Source organism: Carettochelys insculpta, chromosome 26, assembly GCF_033958435.1.
Source record: "Carettochelys insculpta isolate YL-2023 chromosome 26, ASM3395843v1, whole genome shotgun sequence".
Lineage (NCBI taxonomy): Eukaryota > Metazoa > Chordata > Testudines > Carettochelyidae > Carettochelys > Carettochelys insculpta.
In genome coordinates this window covers 9596949-9611864 of record NC_134162.1, presented here as the reverse complement: position 1 = coordinate 9611864, position 14916 = coordinate 9596949, and the positions used below count along the sequence as shown (strand labels likewise).

The following is a 14916-nucleotide window of genomic DNA, read 5'->3' as shown; positions in this document are numbered from 1 at the left end:
CTTGTTGAAGGAGAAGGAGCCTCCTAGTGAGAGAGTTCCTACACCTCCCCCATTGCAACTTGAGATGATGGCCAGGTTCCCTGCATTGAGGGGCATGCACCATGGGTCTGATTTTTGAGTTAACCCAGGCATTAGCTGCGCGATTCCCAATCTGTACTGGTATGAGTGAGGCTCTGCCTCCCTGTCTTGCAGACGTACATTGTGAAGGTGCAGCGGGAGAGCCCTGGCGATGTCTCCTACATCCAGCGTACCTTTGAGGAGTTCCAGGAGCTACACAACAAACTACGCCTCATCTTCCCTTCCTCTCACCTGCCCAGGTAGCCCTGCTGCCCTCCTCCCTGCCTCCGGCTTGGCCCGCCCACAGAGAAATGGGGCTGAGTACTGAACAGCTGGTTGGGGCCGGTGCCTGCTAGGAGGGGACACGACTACCTTGCTTGCTTTTCCTGCCTCTGGGCAGCACCTACAAGGGCAAGTCTCTCTCTAGTTTTTCCCCACCCAGGCTGTTTCTTGCCTTTCCTCCGTCAGTGTCACTTGACTTAGCCTGCTACCCTTCTCCCTGGCCCTGGATAGCATCCTCCAGGCTGAGCTCTCCTTGATTCTCCTGGTGTGAGAGAGACCTGTCAGGGTGCAGCTGTTCTTGGCTTTAGGGACTCCTGATCAGGGTTCCCTCTGATTTTCCCACCCATGTTCAGAATAAATTTTGTTATGAGCACCAAGGCATGTGCAGATCTGAACCACCAATAGAAACGCAGGCTGCCCACTGAGAGTGGCTGTGGGCACTCTCCTCGTCAGCTGGGAGGCACCTGAATCTCTCCTGGGTGGCCGCCCAAGCACCCAGCTTCCATAGAACCCTGCTCCTGACCCAGTCAATCCTCCAGTCTTCCCTGCCAGCACCCATCCAGCCTGGCCCAGAGCGTCCTGTAGATTCTGTGGATGAGAAACAATTGACTAAGCACCACAGTGGTGCGATGTGCCTCAGGCTGCCCATGACCTCCTCTGGCTGTCTCTGGTAGGAGTGCTTTGCTTAGAGGCAGGACTGCATCAGCAGTGCATTCTGCTGCCTTCCACTGAGGGCTTGCTCATTGTTCTGTCTCTTTCTCTCTCTCTCACACACACACACAACTGGTCAGTTTCCCCAGTCGGTTTGTGATCAGCCGGTCACGAGGCGAGGCAATGGCCGAGAGGAGGAAAGAGGAGCTGAACGGCTACATCTGGCATCTGATCCACTCAGCGCCTGAGGTGGCTGAGGTAAGGGTCTCTTCCCACTACCTCTCAGTCCATGGCGGAGAAAGGGGTCTGGAATACCCAGTGTTAGGGATGAGTTCTAAGCAGCTGTGGGGAGCAAGGAGGACCTGGCTCCCTGCACACAAAAGGGGCAGGGCCAATGGGAGAAGGAACAGTCAGCCCAGCCCTCCCCACACTGCCTCAGAGCCACGGAATGGTGGCACAGCACTCTGCAGTATTTCAAAGGGTCCCTCACTGCTTCAGTGCTACTGGAGCTCTGGGCCCTTCTGAAATGCCGGGCCCCAGGGCAGCTGCCCCATTTCCCCCCCTCAGCCCATTGGTGGGCCTGGATCTAGGTGAGAGTATTGTCTAGTGCGATGTTTCCCGAAGTGCGGAACGTGTACCACTTGGTGGTATGCAAAAGGATTTCAAAGGGTACGCAGCAGCAAATAAATTACTAAAAGTCAGGAGATAACTGCTTGTAGGGGGGTTCACCAATAAGGCCGAAGCCCCGAAAGGGGTACACGAATGGTTTAAGTTTGGGAAACTGTGCTATTGAGTGTAGTAAGTGACGAAGAGACAGGATTCCTGGGCTCTTTCCCAGACTGTGTTACTGAGAAGTGGGCAAGTCCTCACTCTGTGCCTCAGTTTCTCCCTCTAAAATGGGGGCCAGGACTTTGCTTTTCTTCCCAGAGAGTTGTAAATCTTAACTTCATTCCAGTTTGTAAAGTGCTTCAAAGATCAAACACCCCGTCCAAGTGGCGAGTGGTTCCTCTGGCTGGGGGACTGAGAGTCTGGAAGGTGCTGTGCTGCTTTGAAGCAAGCAGGGCATGCTACAGATGGAGCAGAAAGAGCCTCTGTTGTGTGATGCAAGTCAGACTTGTGCTCTTCTTGCCTTGCAGTGTGATCTTGTGTATACATTCTTCCACCCCCTCCCACGGGATGAGAAGGCTGCAGGCACCAATCCAGCTCCAAAGCCCGCAGGTATCACTGTTCATTGGAAATGGCCCATCAGTCTGGTATGGAGGCCAATATTGGGTGTGTCAAAGGGAAGGTGCAACACTTCCCCGCAGTGGATCTATATTGTGCTGTACAGGTTGAACCTCTCTCGTCTGGCACCCTGGAGGCCTGACTGGTGCCAGACGAGAGAATTTGCTGGATTGCAGGTCAATATTGCCTAGCACATTACCAACACTTACACTGGTGGCTGGGCTCTTAGGAGATATTCAGGGGTCACTTACAGCTAAATAACAGCACAGAACACTGACAGCCTGGGGGAAACAAACTTTATGGGACCACAGGAAATTCGGCCACACCCCTGATAAGCGTCATCCAGCTGATTAAAATCATGCCAGAGTACAGACGTTGCTGGTTAAGAGAGTTCTGGATTAGAGAGGTTCAGCCTGCACCAAAACCCAGAGTGATCAGTTCCTTCCTCACCCCAGCTGATGGTGCACGAGGAGGAGAATCCAAGTAGTGGTTTCATAAGGGGAAAAGAGCCTCTTGTGAGGGGAATGTCTGATATGCATCTTCCAAGGAAACGGGCCTGTGACTGAGAATTGCTGCTGCCCAGCTGTGTCCCTGCTTGGTCTTTGGCCCATGCAGGTGTCTGCAGATCACCCCGGTGCTGTGCTGGTATTCACTGTGGACCACCTCTGTCCTTTGCCTCTTTCCAGATGCCACCTGGTCTCGGCCCGTTGGGAAGGTGGGCGGGGAGGTGAAACTCTCCATCTCCTACAAAAACAACAAGCTCTTCATCATGGTGATGCACATCCGAGGCCTGGTAGGTGCCTTGTATCCCAACAGCCAGAGCCATCTCATCTGTAGGATAATTTGGGGTGACCACCCCCAGCCCTGTACTTTTGGGGGCTTCCCTGAAGCTGCCACAAATTACCTATGTATGGGTGGGAGGGTGGCTCCTGAGGCCAAGGACAGATGCAGCAGAGGTTGCCTCCCCTCTGCCCCCAGCCGGGCAGCTGGAGCGGCAGCCTGGCCCATCCTGCTGCGCCGCGCCATGCCATGCCATGCCACCCTTCCAGTCCCCCGCACACCTCGCTTCTCCACAGCAGTGGGAAGTGGTGCGCCCCCGCAGTTCCCGCTGACTGGCCCCAGGTAACCCCTCGGCCCCCTTGTTTGGGATCAAGGGGTAAGGAGTCAGAGCAGGGGTGGCGCACAGGAGCGGTGGGGCCTGCAATGGGGGGTGTTACATCGGGCACTGTCGGGGGGGCAGCGGCAGCGGGATTCTGCCCTGCCAACAGCAGCTATACCTGCCATGCAGGCGCCTCTCTGTGTTCCGCTGCCATGGAAATGACTGGGGTTTGTCTGCTCTCTGCCTCTTGTAGCAGCCCCTCCAGGACGGGAATGACCCTGACCCATACGTCAAGATCTATCTCCTGCCCGACCCCCAGAAAACCACCAAGAGAAAAACCAAAGTGGCTCGGAAAACCTGCAACCCCACCTACAATGAAATGGTACCGTACGAGTCCCGTTGGCTTGCCTCGGACATGCTTAGCTTAGTAAGGAGGTGATTGGCCCAGTGACTATAGTAGAGGAGAGTGAGGCAGGACTGACCCAGGCCCTATCAAGCTCATGGACAGAGCACTGAACTGTGATGGGATTTGGTTCGATCTAGAGGCCAGCTAAGTGAATCTTAATCATCTCTCAGGGTGGGGAGCACAGGGTGGAATCCACTTGCCTGCCACCACAGGGTACTGGCTGGATTGCTTGAGTCAGTAGGGGCCAAAGAGCTCTGATATCTGAGGAACATTCAGCACCTTATCAAATGAGCTGACCTCTCAGACCGGTGCAGAGGCCAAGCCCCAAATGGGTCAGGGAGGCTGAGCTATGCTCTCCCTCCAGAGCCTGGCTGAGGCACAGGAGTCGGGTAGCTGTAGCAATGCCCCCATTCTGTCGCCGAACACTTCCTTCTCCTGGCTGCCTTCCGACCAGCAAGGGACTTCCCCATTCTCTGTCTTGCAGCTTGTCTATGACGGGATTCCCAAGGGAGACCTTCAGCAGCGGGAACTCCGCCTGAGTGTCCTCAGCGAGGAAAGCTTCTGGGAGAACTTCCTTCTCGGGGAGGTCTGCATTAAACTACGGGACCTTGACCTGACCCGAGAGAAGATGGGCTGGTTTGAGCTGGGCTCCAGGAGCCAAGGGACCATGTGAGGAGAGCGGCCAGCAGCAGCCATGTCTCTGGAACCATGCCAGCCTAGTGCTAGGCCGTGGGAATGAGTGAGAGTCCCAGGAGTTGTATCCTGGATCCAGATGGATTTTGTTTTCTGCAAGCAGGAGCTAGAGAAGCGCGCTCTCTGCGGATGAAGGTGTTCGTTTGGGAAGCCGGGGGGAGGGATTGTTTTGGTTTTCCCCATAGATATGGGAACTCAGCATCGCAATAGGAGATCCTGTTGTGATTTCAAAAGGCTGCAATAGATTTTTTTTTTTTAATTTTACCTTGTGTCAAGGGAGCAACAACTGGGGCGGGGGGAAGTGGCAGGGAATAGCAGGGACATGTTTTATTTCTTTGAGAGTTTTATTTTTAAAAAATAATGAAAAGTAATTTGTGTCCAGATAGGACATGAGGCCTTCATGAGAAGAGACCTGTGGGTGCAGCAGGAAGAGGGATACGTCATCAGTAAGATTCTTACTGGACATTCCCTTGGGAGTTTATCTTGAAAGACTGTATATATCCATGGGAATGTCGGTGGGAGGGTGGGGAAGGGCTGCAGAGGCTGCAAGTAGCAGATAAAACGCTCCTTGTCGTGGAGTTAGGAGGTGGTGTGCTGGGATCCAGGCTGCCTCCTCTGTCCATCTCTGAGAATTTGCTTCCAAAGGAGAGCTGTGTAATGTGTACAAGTGTAGAGCCTCCCATTCTGGATTCCTGCCAGAGGGCTTACAAGTCTGCGAACCACCAGGCTGGTTATCTTCCCTTCTGCCTGGGAAAACTCCAGCAGTAGGCACTGTGATTCCAAGGGCGCTCTCCTGAATTCCCCAAGGTCTTTTATGCTGGCCTTATGGTGGTGCTGGGGATTCAGGAGCACAATTTTTACCATACTTCACTGCCTGGTCTCGTCTTTCTCCCTTCTCTCCTGCTCACGGGATTGAACTGTTCCAAGAGAGAAGCGCAGCAGAGACTGTGTGAGGGGGCTGGGCTGAGCTCTGCTGTGCTCTGCCTTTGGAGCAGAGGCAGTCAAAACGTGAGAGTGGGAAAGGATCGTATGTATCTTTTGGATGACTTCTGGACATTGCTCCTCCGAGCTTGAGATTCCACATGAAGGAGCTGGTCACTTGGCGCGCCACCCCACCTGTACCAAAAGGGGTGGAGCTTGTGCAAGGCCAGTCAAAGCAGGGCTAAAGAATTACGCTGGAATTGAATACGGATGCCATTTCTACTGAGACTCCTCCACTCTGGGTAGGTGTCAGCAGAGGGTCTGCTCCTCCCCTCATCAGCCTTTCAGGGGAGACAAACATTGGCGGAAGATATGATTGTTCCATTTGTTTTTGTTACTTTCCACTTGTGCGCGTCTCCATAGCGGGGGAAGGAACTACCTGCTGCTTCACCTTGTTTGATTTGTAAAGATCTGATTCCCCTTTACAACCGTTTTTCAAAGGGTGCGCGTTTTCCCTTGGCCTCGGAGAGGGGAGAGAGGGTTCCGTCCTTAGGCAGAATTGTGGGGTCGTGCTAAACTGCAGAGGTCAAGAGATACAGAGATGACCCCCCCACAAGCTGTCTTCCTCCCTATTCTCCTCCTCTTCCTCCCTCCCGAGGGTCAATGGGGCTTTGTTTACAGTGAGAATTACGTAAACAGACTAAATGTTTCTCAGGATCGAGAGTATGAACTTACCTTTATATTAAAAGTTTTTAATATTGTATTTAGTCAGGTGAGTGGGTTTTAATAAGCTGGGGATGAGGAAAGGATTCCCCCCTCCCTCCCTCCATGCAGGTGTATCTGAGGGTGGCGTCTCTCAATGTCCACAGGTGGGTTGGAGAGAGGTGCACTACGGAGATGGTTTTGAACTTAGCCAAGTTCTTCAGTCAGCTCTCTCTCCCCCATAATCTGTGTTGGGATGTAGTTCGGGCTCCTAGAGAGGCACCTTTCCAATACCTGTATCTCACTCTGTTGTAAAATGGTGGCATTGAAATAAAAGGCAATGAAATGCAATGGAAGAACCCGTTGCGTGGTGAATCCCCACGGCTGGTGACACAAGAGTGGATCTGCCGGTTGGGCCGCAATCTCCGCATTCCCTGGTTAAACTGGCCAGGCTGCTGCTTGGCAAGACAGCAGCTGTGCTGCACTGCAGCCCAGCTAAGGGCAGGTGGACGCCTCGTCTCTCCGTGTTACCGGGATGTGCTCGAGAATGGGAATGAGGTATGGAGCCTTTTGCCTCTGTGGCATCAAATCCAAACACCGTCAGTTGTGGGTGAAACCAGAGACAGCTACCTACTTGCCTTGGTGATATGGTTTAGGTGGGTCTCCACCAAAATTCCCTCTCTTTTTCTGTCCATGTGTGGAATAAATTTTATGTGCATTGAGATGTGTGGATGTGCTCCACCAGCAGAAACACACACTGCCAGCCGTGGGCGCTCTGCTAATCAGCTGGGCAGCACCCGACTGTCTCCTGGGCAGCTGCCCAGGTGCTCGGTTTACAGGGAACACTGGTCTAAACCCATTCTCAAGTGGGAAGATGTCCCTACTGCATAACTGCCATTGCGCTGGCTCTTGTATTCTCAGCAGCAAGGCCAGGAACCGAATCCCCCTTTTCATCCCTCTGTCAGTTGCGGCACACTGAGGGGGGCCCAGGGAGGAAATCTTGCCCTGTGGCACTTTGTTCTGTCATACAGGATGCCAGTCCCCTGAGTTGTCAACCCAATGCTCACTAGCACTAAAGCAAAATATAAAAAGCTTCCGCCACCGAAGCCATATTAAAAGAGAACCAACCTTACATAGGGTGTGGAGCAGAGGTGGAAGGAGCAAAGCTCTCTAACTGGGACGTAGACGTTCACTCGCAGTATCCATTTCCTACGAGGTCTGCTGGGTGGAGAATGGAAAAGCCCACACAGGCCACTGTGTTTGCTCAGGCGGCTTTATTATATACAGTGTTGCTACAGCAACACCAACCCCACATACAAACATTCCTCCTTCTTAAAACTTCCCAACCTCCAATTACACCTCTGCATCCGTCACAGCTACAGCACGTTCCCCACATATCACTGGAATGCAGAGGAACCTTGGGGCTGTTAGGGCACATGCTACAGCACATATGTTCTCCACCACGGACTGGAAGGCTACGTCTGCGCTACAGTGATCTGTCGCCGGAAGTTACTGTCAGAAGAGATCGTCCATCAAAACATTTTCAACAAATCACGGTCACGCACAAAAGTAGATCGAAAGAGAGTTCTGCCCTGTCGACAGAGAGCAGCCAGGCTGAGCTGCTCCTCTTTCGACAGAACGGCAACCGGGAAGCTCAGCAAACAGGGCTGCCTGGTGAAGTGGAAGCCCTGGCTGTTGACAAAAGGCCCCCCAGAGCATCTACGTGGCTTTTTCATTGACAGAAACTGTCGACAAAGGCCTTATTCCTCATTGTGCAGAGGCAGAACGCTGTCGGTGGAAGTGCTGAGTTTTGGCTGGGGAAGGAGGCTGGGGCTGCAGCAGCCCTGGGGTGCAGAGCTCTCTGGGTGCAGAAGCCCTGGACTGCCCCTTGTCCAGCAAGTCCTGAGCATGCCCGGATAAGGCTGTACCTTAATTTCTAGGTGCTCAAGGTGAGAAAGCTTTGGCTTGATTTTCAGAGAGGCTGAGTACCCCCTAATCACTAAGCAGTCCGGTAAATGCATTCCAACACACCCTGACACAGGTGTAAACATGCACCAAAGGACACACTGACCCTCTTAAAGATCAGATCAGGTCAGGCTCAGGGACAGAGATGTTTTCACTGAAACTTCATGTACAAGGGTGGTAACTAACCACATTGGAGGGGAAATGCATCTCTCGTTTGTATCCATGTATAAAAGAGAGGTCACGGGGTGTGCATTTTTGTCCAGCGGAGGGGTGGGATGGAGGGGGCAGCAGAGTAGCCTAACCTCTGGGCAAGACGTCATGGGTCCTGGCTGTGTGCTCTCAGAAGGGGTGTGCCATGACAGGCCTCAAAGTTACCCAAAGTGCACCGCACAGAGCTTTGGTGGCTATTTATCTGGGGATCCCACTGCTGCTGCTCGTGTAGAAATGGCCAGGATCCCTGAGCCCTTTTGAAGCAACAGGCACTGGGCAGCTGTCCCCTTTGTCCCTCCTCAGTGGGCCTGCCAGGGGGAAGGGCAAGTCCTGTCATTCACTGAGCTGTGTCCCTTGTCACAGACTTGCTGTAGACATTAATCCAGGGAGCAAGGGATCACACACTGTGGCCAGGGTTCCAGGTAACTTTTTTTCCATCCATCAGTAGAATAAATTTTGTTATGTGCACCAATGCATGAGAGAATGTGCACCACCACTAGAAACACAGGGAACACCATTTCTGGCCAACAAATCTGGCCAAGTGCCTTTGCTACAGCTACCGAGTTTGTGGTCCTTGGGGTTTTCTGTATGGGCTATGTGACCTGAAGCAGTAAAGCATACAGGGTGAACACATGCAGCCAGTGAGAGACGTCACTAGTGCCCCTGACTGCTCATCTGGTAAGTAAGCAAGCTGTCCGCTGGAGGCATCATGATCTAACCTGGAAGAAAGCTACGAGCTAGGGAACACCCTTAGCCTCTCTCTGCACATTCCTGCAGAGTTTAAGAAGATATGGATGCGCTGGGCTGCCAGCAAAAGAGATCCATATGAATTTTAAAGGGATAGCAGGGAAGGAACAGGGAATAGAATCTGTAAGGATAGGGCCGAGACTATAGCCTTAAAGAAATATTGGAAACTAATGGTTAAGACACACACCACAAAATTGGGAGGACAAATAACAGAAACAGAGAAGCCACAGAGCCCGGGAATGGTCTCACTGTCCTTGCAGAGCTACAAGCTGTCCAGAGACGACAAGCACAGGAACAGAATAAAACTTTGGAAACAGCTAGAAAGCATCTGCCAAAAAGAGGCCTGCTGTCCTCTGTTATGAATGTTAGTAGCCAACAATGTGCTTCAGGTACCTATCTGGAGGTAGTCCGTTGTGTCTGACAATGACATCTTCAGCTTGCACAGGCTCATCGGTTGTGGACTCGCATGTGGCTGAGGAGTCCAAGCTTTGAATGGCATGGGTGTTCACAGTGGGGGCAGAGGAATTGTCCTGGCTGTGTTGGTGCGGCTGCTGCTGTTACTTTCTTCCTCTCATGAGCATCAATGAGGCGTATGCATTGCTGCTCTTCAAAGTTGTCATACACTTGTCGTACGAGAGCACGCCAGCCTGTTCCGTCTTTTGCATGCTGCTCTAGCTGATCTGGTTTTAAACCAGCATGAGCAATGTTGGCCTTCACACAGTCTTTGTATCTCTTGGTACCTATATAGTGCCTGAAGACTGGGGGCAGAAATGGAAAAAGTTGGCCTTAGCACAATTAAGAAATGAAATGGGCTACTGCACTGCCCCCATCACAATATGATGAGAAACCAGCTTCTGGTGAACCTTAAACTGAGACCTAGATAAGTGCCTTTTGTCAGAACAGGAGAAGTAAGGGCACAAGAGGGGAAAATAGCAAATAATACTCACACTGGATTGCTAAATCAGATAAAGGGGAAAATGGAACAGTTCACAGAGCTTATTAGGAGAGGAGAAATGTGACTTGATCACAGGGGGGATGAATAAAAAAAACAAATTTCCATGTGAAAAACCGAGACTAGGTAGGTAAGCGCCTACAACTAAAGCATTAGCCAAAAACCAGTTAACTACAGTATGCAAGAATGCTCCTGGGATCCACTTGGCATGCAGACATTAGGGGAATAAATTTAGGTCCCCTATTGTTCTTTGAGAGAGAGGATAAAAACCAGGGATTCTGGTTCCCAACGCCTTTAACCCACAGAGCCCTTACTCCTTGCTGAGTGCTAATATAACCTTTCTTGAACATTCTTACATACTGGTTACGTTTTCCTTCATATCCATTTTTGGGTTTGCTAGAGCTTGCTGTGGATGCCTGTGCTTTAAAATAACTTGACAGAGTTAATTTCTCTCTGCTCAGGTATCTCTCCTTTTCTACACACTGTCTTTGTTTTAAAAGTTTTAGTTTTACCAGAAACTTCCAAAATATAAAGGAACTGAAAACAAAACAAAAAGAAAACAAGGCAACAGCTGTACTTTAAATAAATCCAGAAAATTAATTATTTGAACCCTTCAGGAATGCAACAGCTGGTAGTAATCCTAACTTTACTGAAGATATGGTTGCCTAGCAATAGAAATACAGACTGCTTCTAATCTTAACCGCTGTCTAATATTGAAATAGGAGCTTGCTTTATTTCCATATAGCAGAGTTTTAAAATAAAGTACAGGAAAATGCCTTATGTTACTAAATGAATACGACCAGCGTTAAAAATAACTTAGTTGTTGTCAAGTTTTATTAAAAGTTTTTAAATGGTAATAATCTGCTTGTTAACTCTTTTGTTTTTCTGTTTATAAAGGTATTGCTTTAATTACTAAATTCTTAATGCCATAGCTTGTACAGTTATAAGTAAAATTCTGGTGCCATGTGTTTTTCATTGAACATTTTTTGTATTGTATATCATGTATGTTGTTCTGTGATGCATACTGTGCATGTTGTATGACTGCTTTTTTGTTTTTAATGTTGTTGAAACAAAAATTTTGTACTTTTAAGATATAAATTATACCTATTTTAAGATTATGATTTGGGGTATAACCAATTAGGAATTCAAACGATTTTTGCAAATTTCAAAAATTTTAAACATACAACACATTTTTGCCTTAACAAGTAATGCAACTGCACGCAAAATTCTTTTATGAATGACAGGTTTTTTTAAATGTAAAGAAAAAATATAAGGGGCAACCGGAACATTCGGGTAAAGGTAACATTAACAAAATGTCAATTTCTGACATGGGTTTTTATAATCTTGTTTGCACTATTAAACACAGTTATAACAATGTTTCTTTAAAAATAACTATTTAGGCATAAAGCAAACCAAACAATTAGAATAGGTTTCCACCTTTGCCTCCCAAACACAACTACGTGTCCTGAAAGTTTAATTTCTAGGTATTTGACCTATATTTAAAATTAATTTTGGTTTACTATTTGTTCTCTCATGTTAAAAGAAAGGAGGGGTTAATAAAGTTTGTGCTTCTGAACGGTTAACAAAAATGGAACTAGTATTACAAGCAAATTAACTCTGAAAAGGTTAGGTGGAAAATCTGTTACTTGTAACTGTTTTTTGTTAAACAGAGTGCAGAGCACAGTAAAGCAATACACTTTTTCACAGAAGACTGTGAGCATCTATTTTAGCAGCTAAAATTATATTTACTGTAACATCAATAATGTTCTTCATCTGAAAATGATTGTCTCCTAGCAATTGCAAAAGTATAGTGTGTGTTATAAAAGAATTGGTCCCTATTACACTGTAAGCAAACTAAATTACTCTTCATATTAATCTTACACTACAGAAAACAAGAGAAATTTAAATAAACAACTGAAATGTTATGATAACTAACTTAAGCTGTTTTAAGTTGTATCTCACAGACCAAAGACACCAGAAGATATCACATCCTAAAGACAGCAGCACAGGTGGAAGAAACCCAGAGCAACTAGAAAAGAAAAATGAAATGCTTTATAAATAACGGACTGGTCAACTATACCATAGATGGACAATTCAGAAGGAAAACAGCTAAAAACCACAAGCAGGAATGTGTGTAAAACTGTCATTTAAGTTGTCTATAATATTCAGCAAAGTGAGTGCCTTTAAATCTTTAGCACTGAAATATGGATAAATTTGGCTACTGGGTAAAAGCAACTGTTTTATTTCTGTATACCATTCAGAGCGTGTATAACTGTGCTAAACTGTTTTGCCGATGTACAGGTAAAAATTAACAAACTAATGGCAGTAAACAACAGGGCAAGGGAAAAAAACAAATTGATAAACAAATTGTTACATAGCAATTACACTGGTCTCCGAGGGGTAGCCGTGTTAGTCTGTAGCTTCACAAAAAAACAAACAAAAAAACCCCCAAGCAGTCCTGTAGCACCTAAAGACTCACAGTTTTACTGATTAGGTACAGTAATGAGCTTTTGTGGGTAAGATCCACTTCTTCAGTAATTACAAATTATGTAAACAAATCCCCTCTTAGCACTAGTCACAATTTGGGGTCAACAAATGCATCCTAACGAAGGCACGTATTATTCAAAACAATCTTGTTTATTGTCTGTGTAACACCAGAGCCTGACAGTGACGTGATAAATTGGCTACAGTCCATTCAGTAGGTTAGCTGGAAGGTAGCTTGTATAAGAAACTGCTGTGCCTGTGTTAAGTAGGGGTGTATTACAATCAGAGCAAATGCAACCAGTGGCAGAGAAGCTAGCTCTTCCTGTTTCCTGTCCAGCAAAGTTTATCAGAGGGTGACAACCAGCAATAAGGGTAACCTGTAAAGTGGGTGCACAGTTCCTTATAGTAACTATAGCCAATAAATGTATATATAAAAACCTCATTTGTAGTGTCATTACTCCAAATTTCTATTTCACTTCTCCTGTATTATGGGACACACAGCAGGAATGTGCAGCCCAGTATTTCAACACACACGGCCTACTTCTGACATTGCTACCAGTGGTAACCAGTGTTCCTTATAAGCTGAGCTCTTATGCAGCCACTCAGTAGAGATTCAGATGTCACCCAGCTGATTAACAGAGTGCCCCCAGATAGGTTTTTGTTTTTCTTGGTGGTGCACTATGGCACACGCCCTGGGTCACATAAAAGTTTATTCCACACATGAATGAAAAAAATTAGAGGTAACATTGGGTGATAAATGTATTTGCTGTAATAGAAATGTATTGCTAAGTAAACAAAGTGAAAAACACCAGATTGCCACAACACCAGATTGGAAAAGGATTGCTATGCTTGGATATGAGGCAGTGTCATATGACCCCATACATGTTACACATATATTTCTATACATGCTACTAATATAAATACCATATCATCCATCTATTTTAATGATTTGGGAGTGCCTCCAAGGCTCAATCATAAAACTACATTTCTCAATCATTGTTCCGGGTCTAGTCTTCCCAGACCCACCATAAGAGACTAACAACAATTGGAGCCAGAACTTCCCCATGACAGCCCTGTGGTATAAATGCACACGCCAAAGATGATGCAAAGACATATTGACCCCTCTAAAGACAAGGGCAGGATGATGGATAGAGATGTTTTCATTAGACCTACATGGATGAAGTAAAGGGTGGTAACTAACTGTCGGAAAGGCAATACATAACTAGTTGGTGTAAGTGTATAAAAGAGGGGTCACGGGGTTTGTGTCTTTGTCTGACAGAGAGGGGAGAATGGAAAGTCCTGCCATTCACTGAACCACATCTATTGTCACAGTCATATATGTCCTGCTGTCACTGTCGGCACTGGTCTGGGAAGCTAAATCAATAAATCTGACAACGGGGTTTTCCTACAGAAACTGAGTCTGTAATCTTTGGGGCAGTTTGATCAGGGCCTGTTGTATGGGGTATCTGGCCTGAGCCAGTGCAGCATGCAGAGAGAATACATGCGCAGTCAATGCCTGACTTCACTGTGGACCTCGGTGGATGCTGCAAAAACAACTAGTCATGGTGCATAAAATCCAGTGTTCCTGATCTGGCCCACTGAGTGTCCTTTGGCAAATCATTTAACTGCCCTGTGCCTCAGTTTCCCCACCTGAAAACAGGAATAACTATAGCTGTCCTTTGTACAACACTGCTTAAAAGTACTAGATACTATTAATTAGTACGCAGTCATCCTTCAGTCACTGATAACCAGGTGCAGTTTCTACTACATATTGTCTCAAGTGAGAAAGAGCTCCATGCACTCCTGAGTTCCCAGCTTCCTAGTTCTTCCTCAAGCTCAGCAAAACCTCAGTGTGGCTGTCTTTTCATTTACAATGTTGCCATTTTATATCTGCAACCTCTGTCCCTGAGAGCCAAAGTCTCCTGGCATGTCACTGAACAGTTTATCTTTGTATACGGTATTTCCTGTTTTTTTACAAAACACCCATAGTACGCCTATGACAGACCAAGTAGCCAATTAAATAAGCTTCACAAATGTGCATGTCATCCTTGCACGGGGGCCATGATAATCTTCTCTGTGTCATTCCAATTTTAGTATACGTGCTGCAGGGAAATTATCTGATCCTTTTCCCAATTTCTTCTTGTTTCTCTTTAACCAGCTGTATCCTAAAAGACTGAGTGGGGTGGACCTCTTGCAACTTGCTCACACTAATCCCTACAGCCTTGGTGAATGTGCCCTTCGATAATGTGGCCACCAGCTTCTTATCACTGTGTGCAGAGCCACCTCACCCTATCCTAGCTGATAACAGTACTTGCCACAAGATGCTTTTTTTTCCACACACTTTCTATTTCATTTCATGGTCACTGTGTCTTTTATCCACATCTACAAATAAAGGAGTCAATAGATTTAAGATAAAGGACTAATCAATGTAGCTTGGCTGAACTGCAGAACATGAGTTCAGATGGGAGGTTCTCATAAGCCTATGAAGAGCTGCAAATTCTAAGCAGTACAAGGGGTATAAAT

General features: G+C 47.4%; 1 protein-coding gene and 1 non-coding gene across 6 annotated transcripts in view; one reads left to right on the top strand and one right to left on the bottom strand.

The window, feature by feature from the left end:
- The window catches only part of PIK3C2B (phosphatidylinositol-4-phosphate 3-kinase catalytic subunit type 2 beta), a 71930-nt gene extending 65550 nt beyond the window's left edge, over nt 1–6380 (top strand). For 4 of the 5 annotated variants that reach the window (XM_074977413.1, XM_074977412.1, XM_074977410.1 and 1 more), the window contains 6 exons: nt 193–317; nt 1131–1248; nt 2127–2208; nt 2901–3007; nt 3567–3695; nt 4204–6380. In XM_074977413.1, coding sequence (XP_074833514.1) covers nt 193–317; nt 1131–1248; nt 2127–2208; nt 2901–3007; nt 3567–3695; nt 4204–4392 — 750 coding nt within the window. In that variant the 3' untranslated portion in view covers nt 4393–6380. Of the gene's footprint in view, nt 1–192; nt 318–1130; nt 1249–2126; nt 2209–2900; nt 3008–3566; nt 3696–4203 lie in introns of those variants that run through there. The other variant, XR_012642573.1, reaches the window with a different exon arrangement.
- Nucleotides 6381–14404: 8024 nt separating this feature from the next.
- LOC142002074 (U6 spliceosomal RNA) lies at nt 14405–14510 on the bottom strand. The gene has a single exon (XR_012642614.1). It is a non-coding gene; the product is annotated as a U6 spliceosomal RNA (small nuclear RNA).
- Nucleotides 14511–14916: the final 406 nt, after the last annotated feature.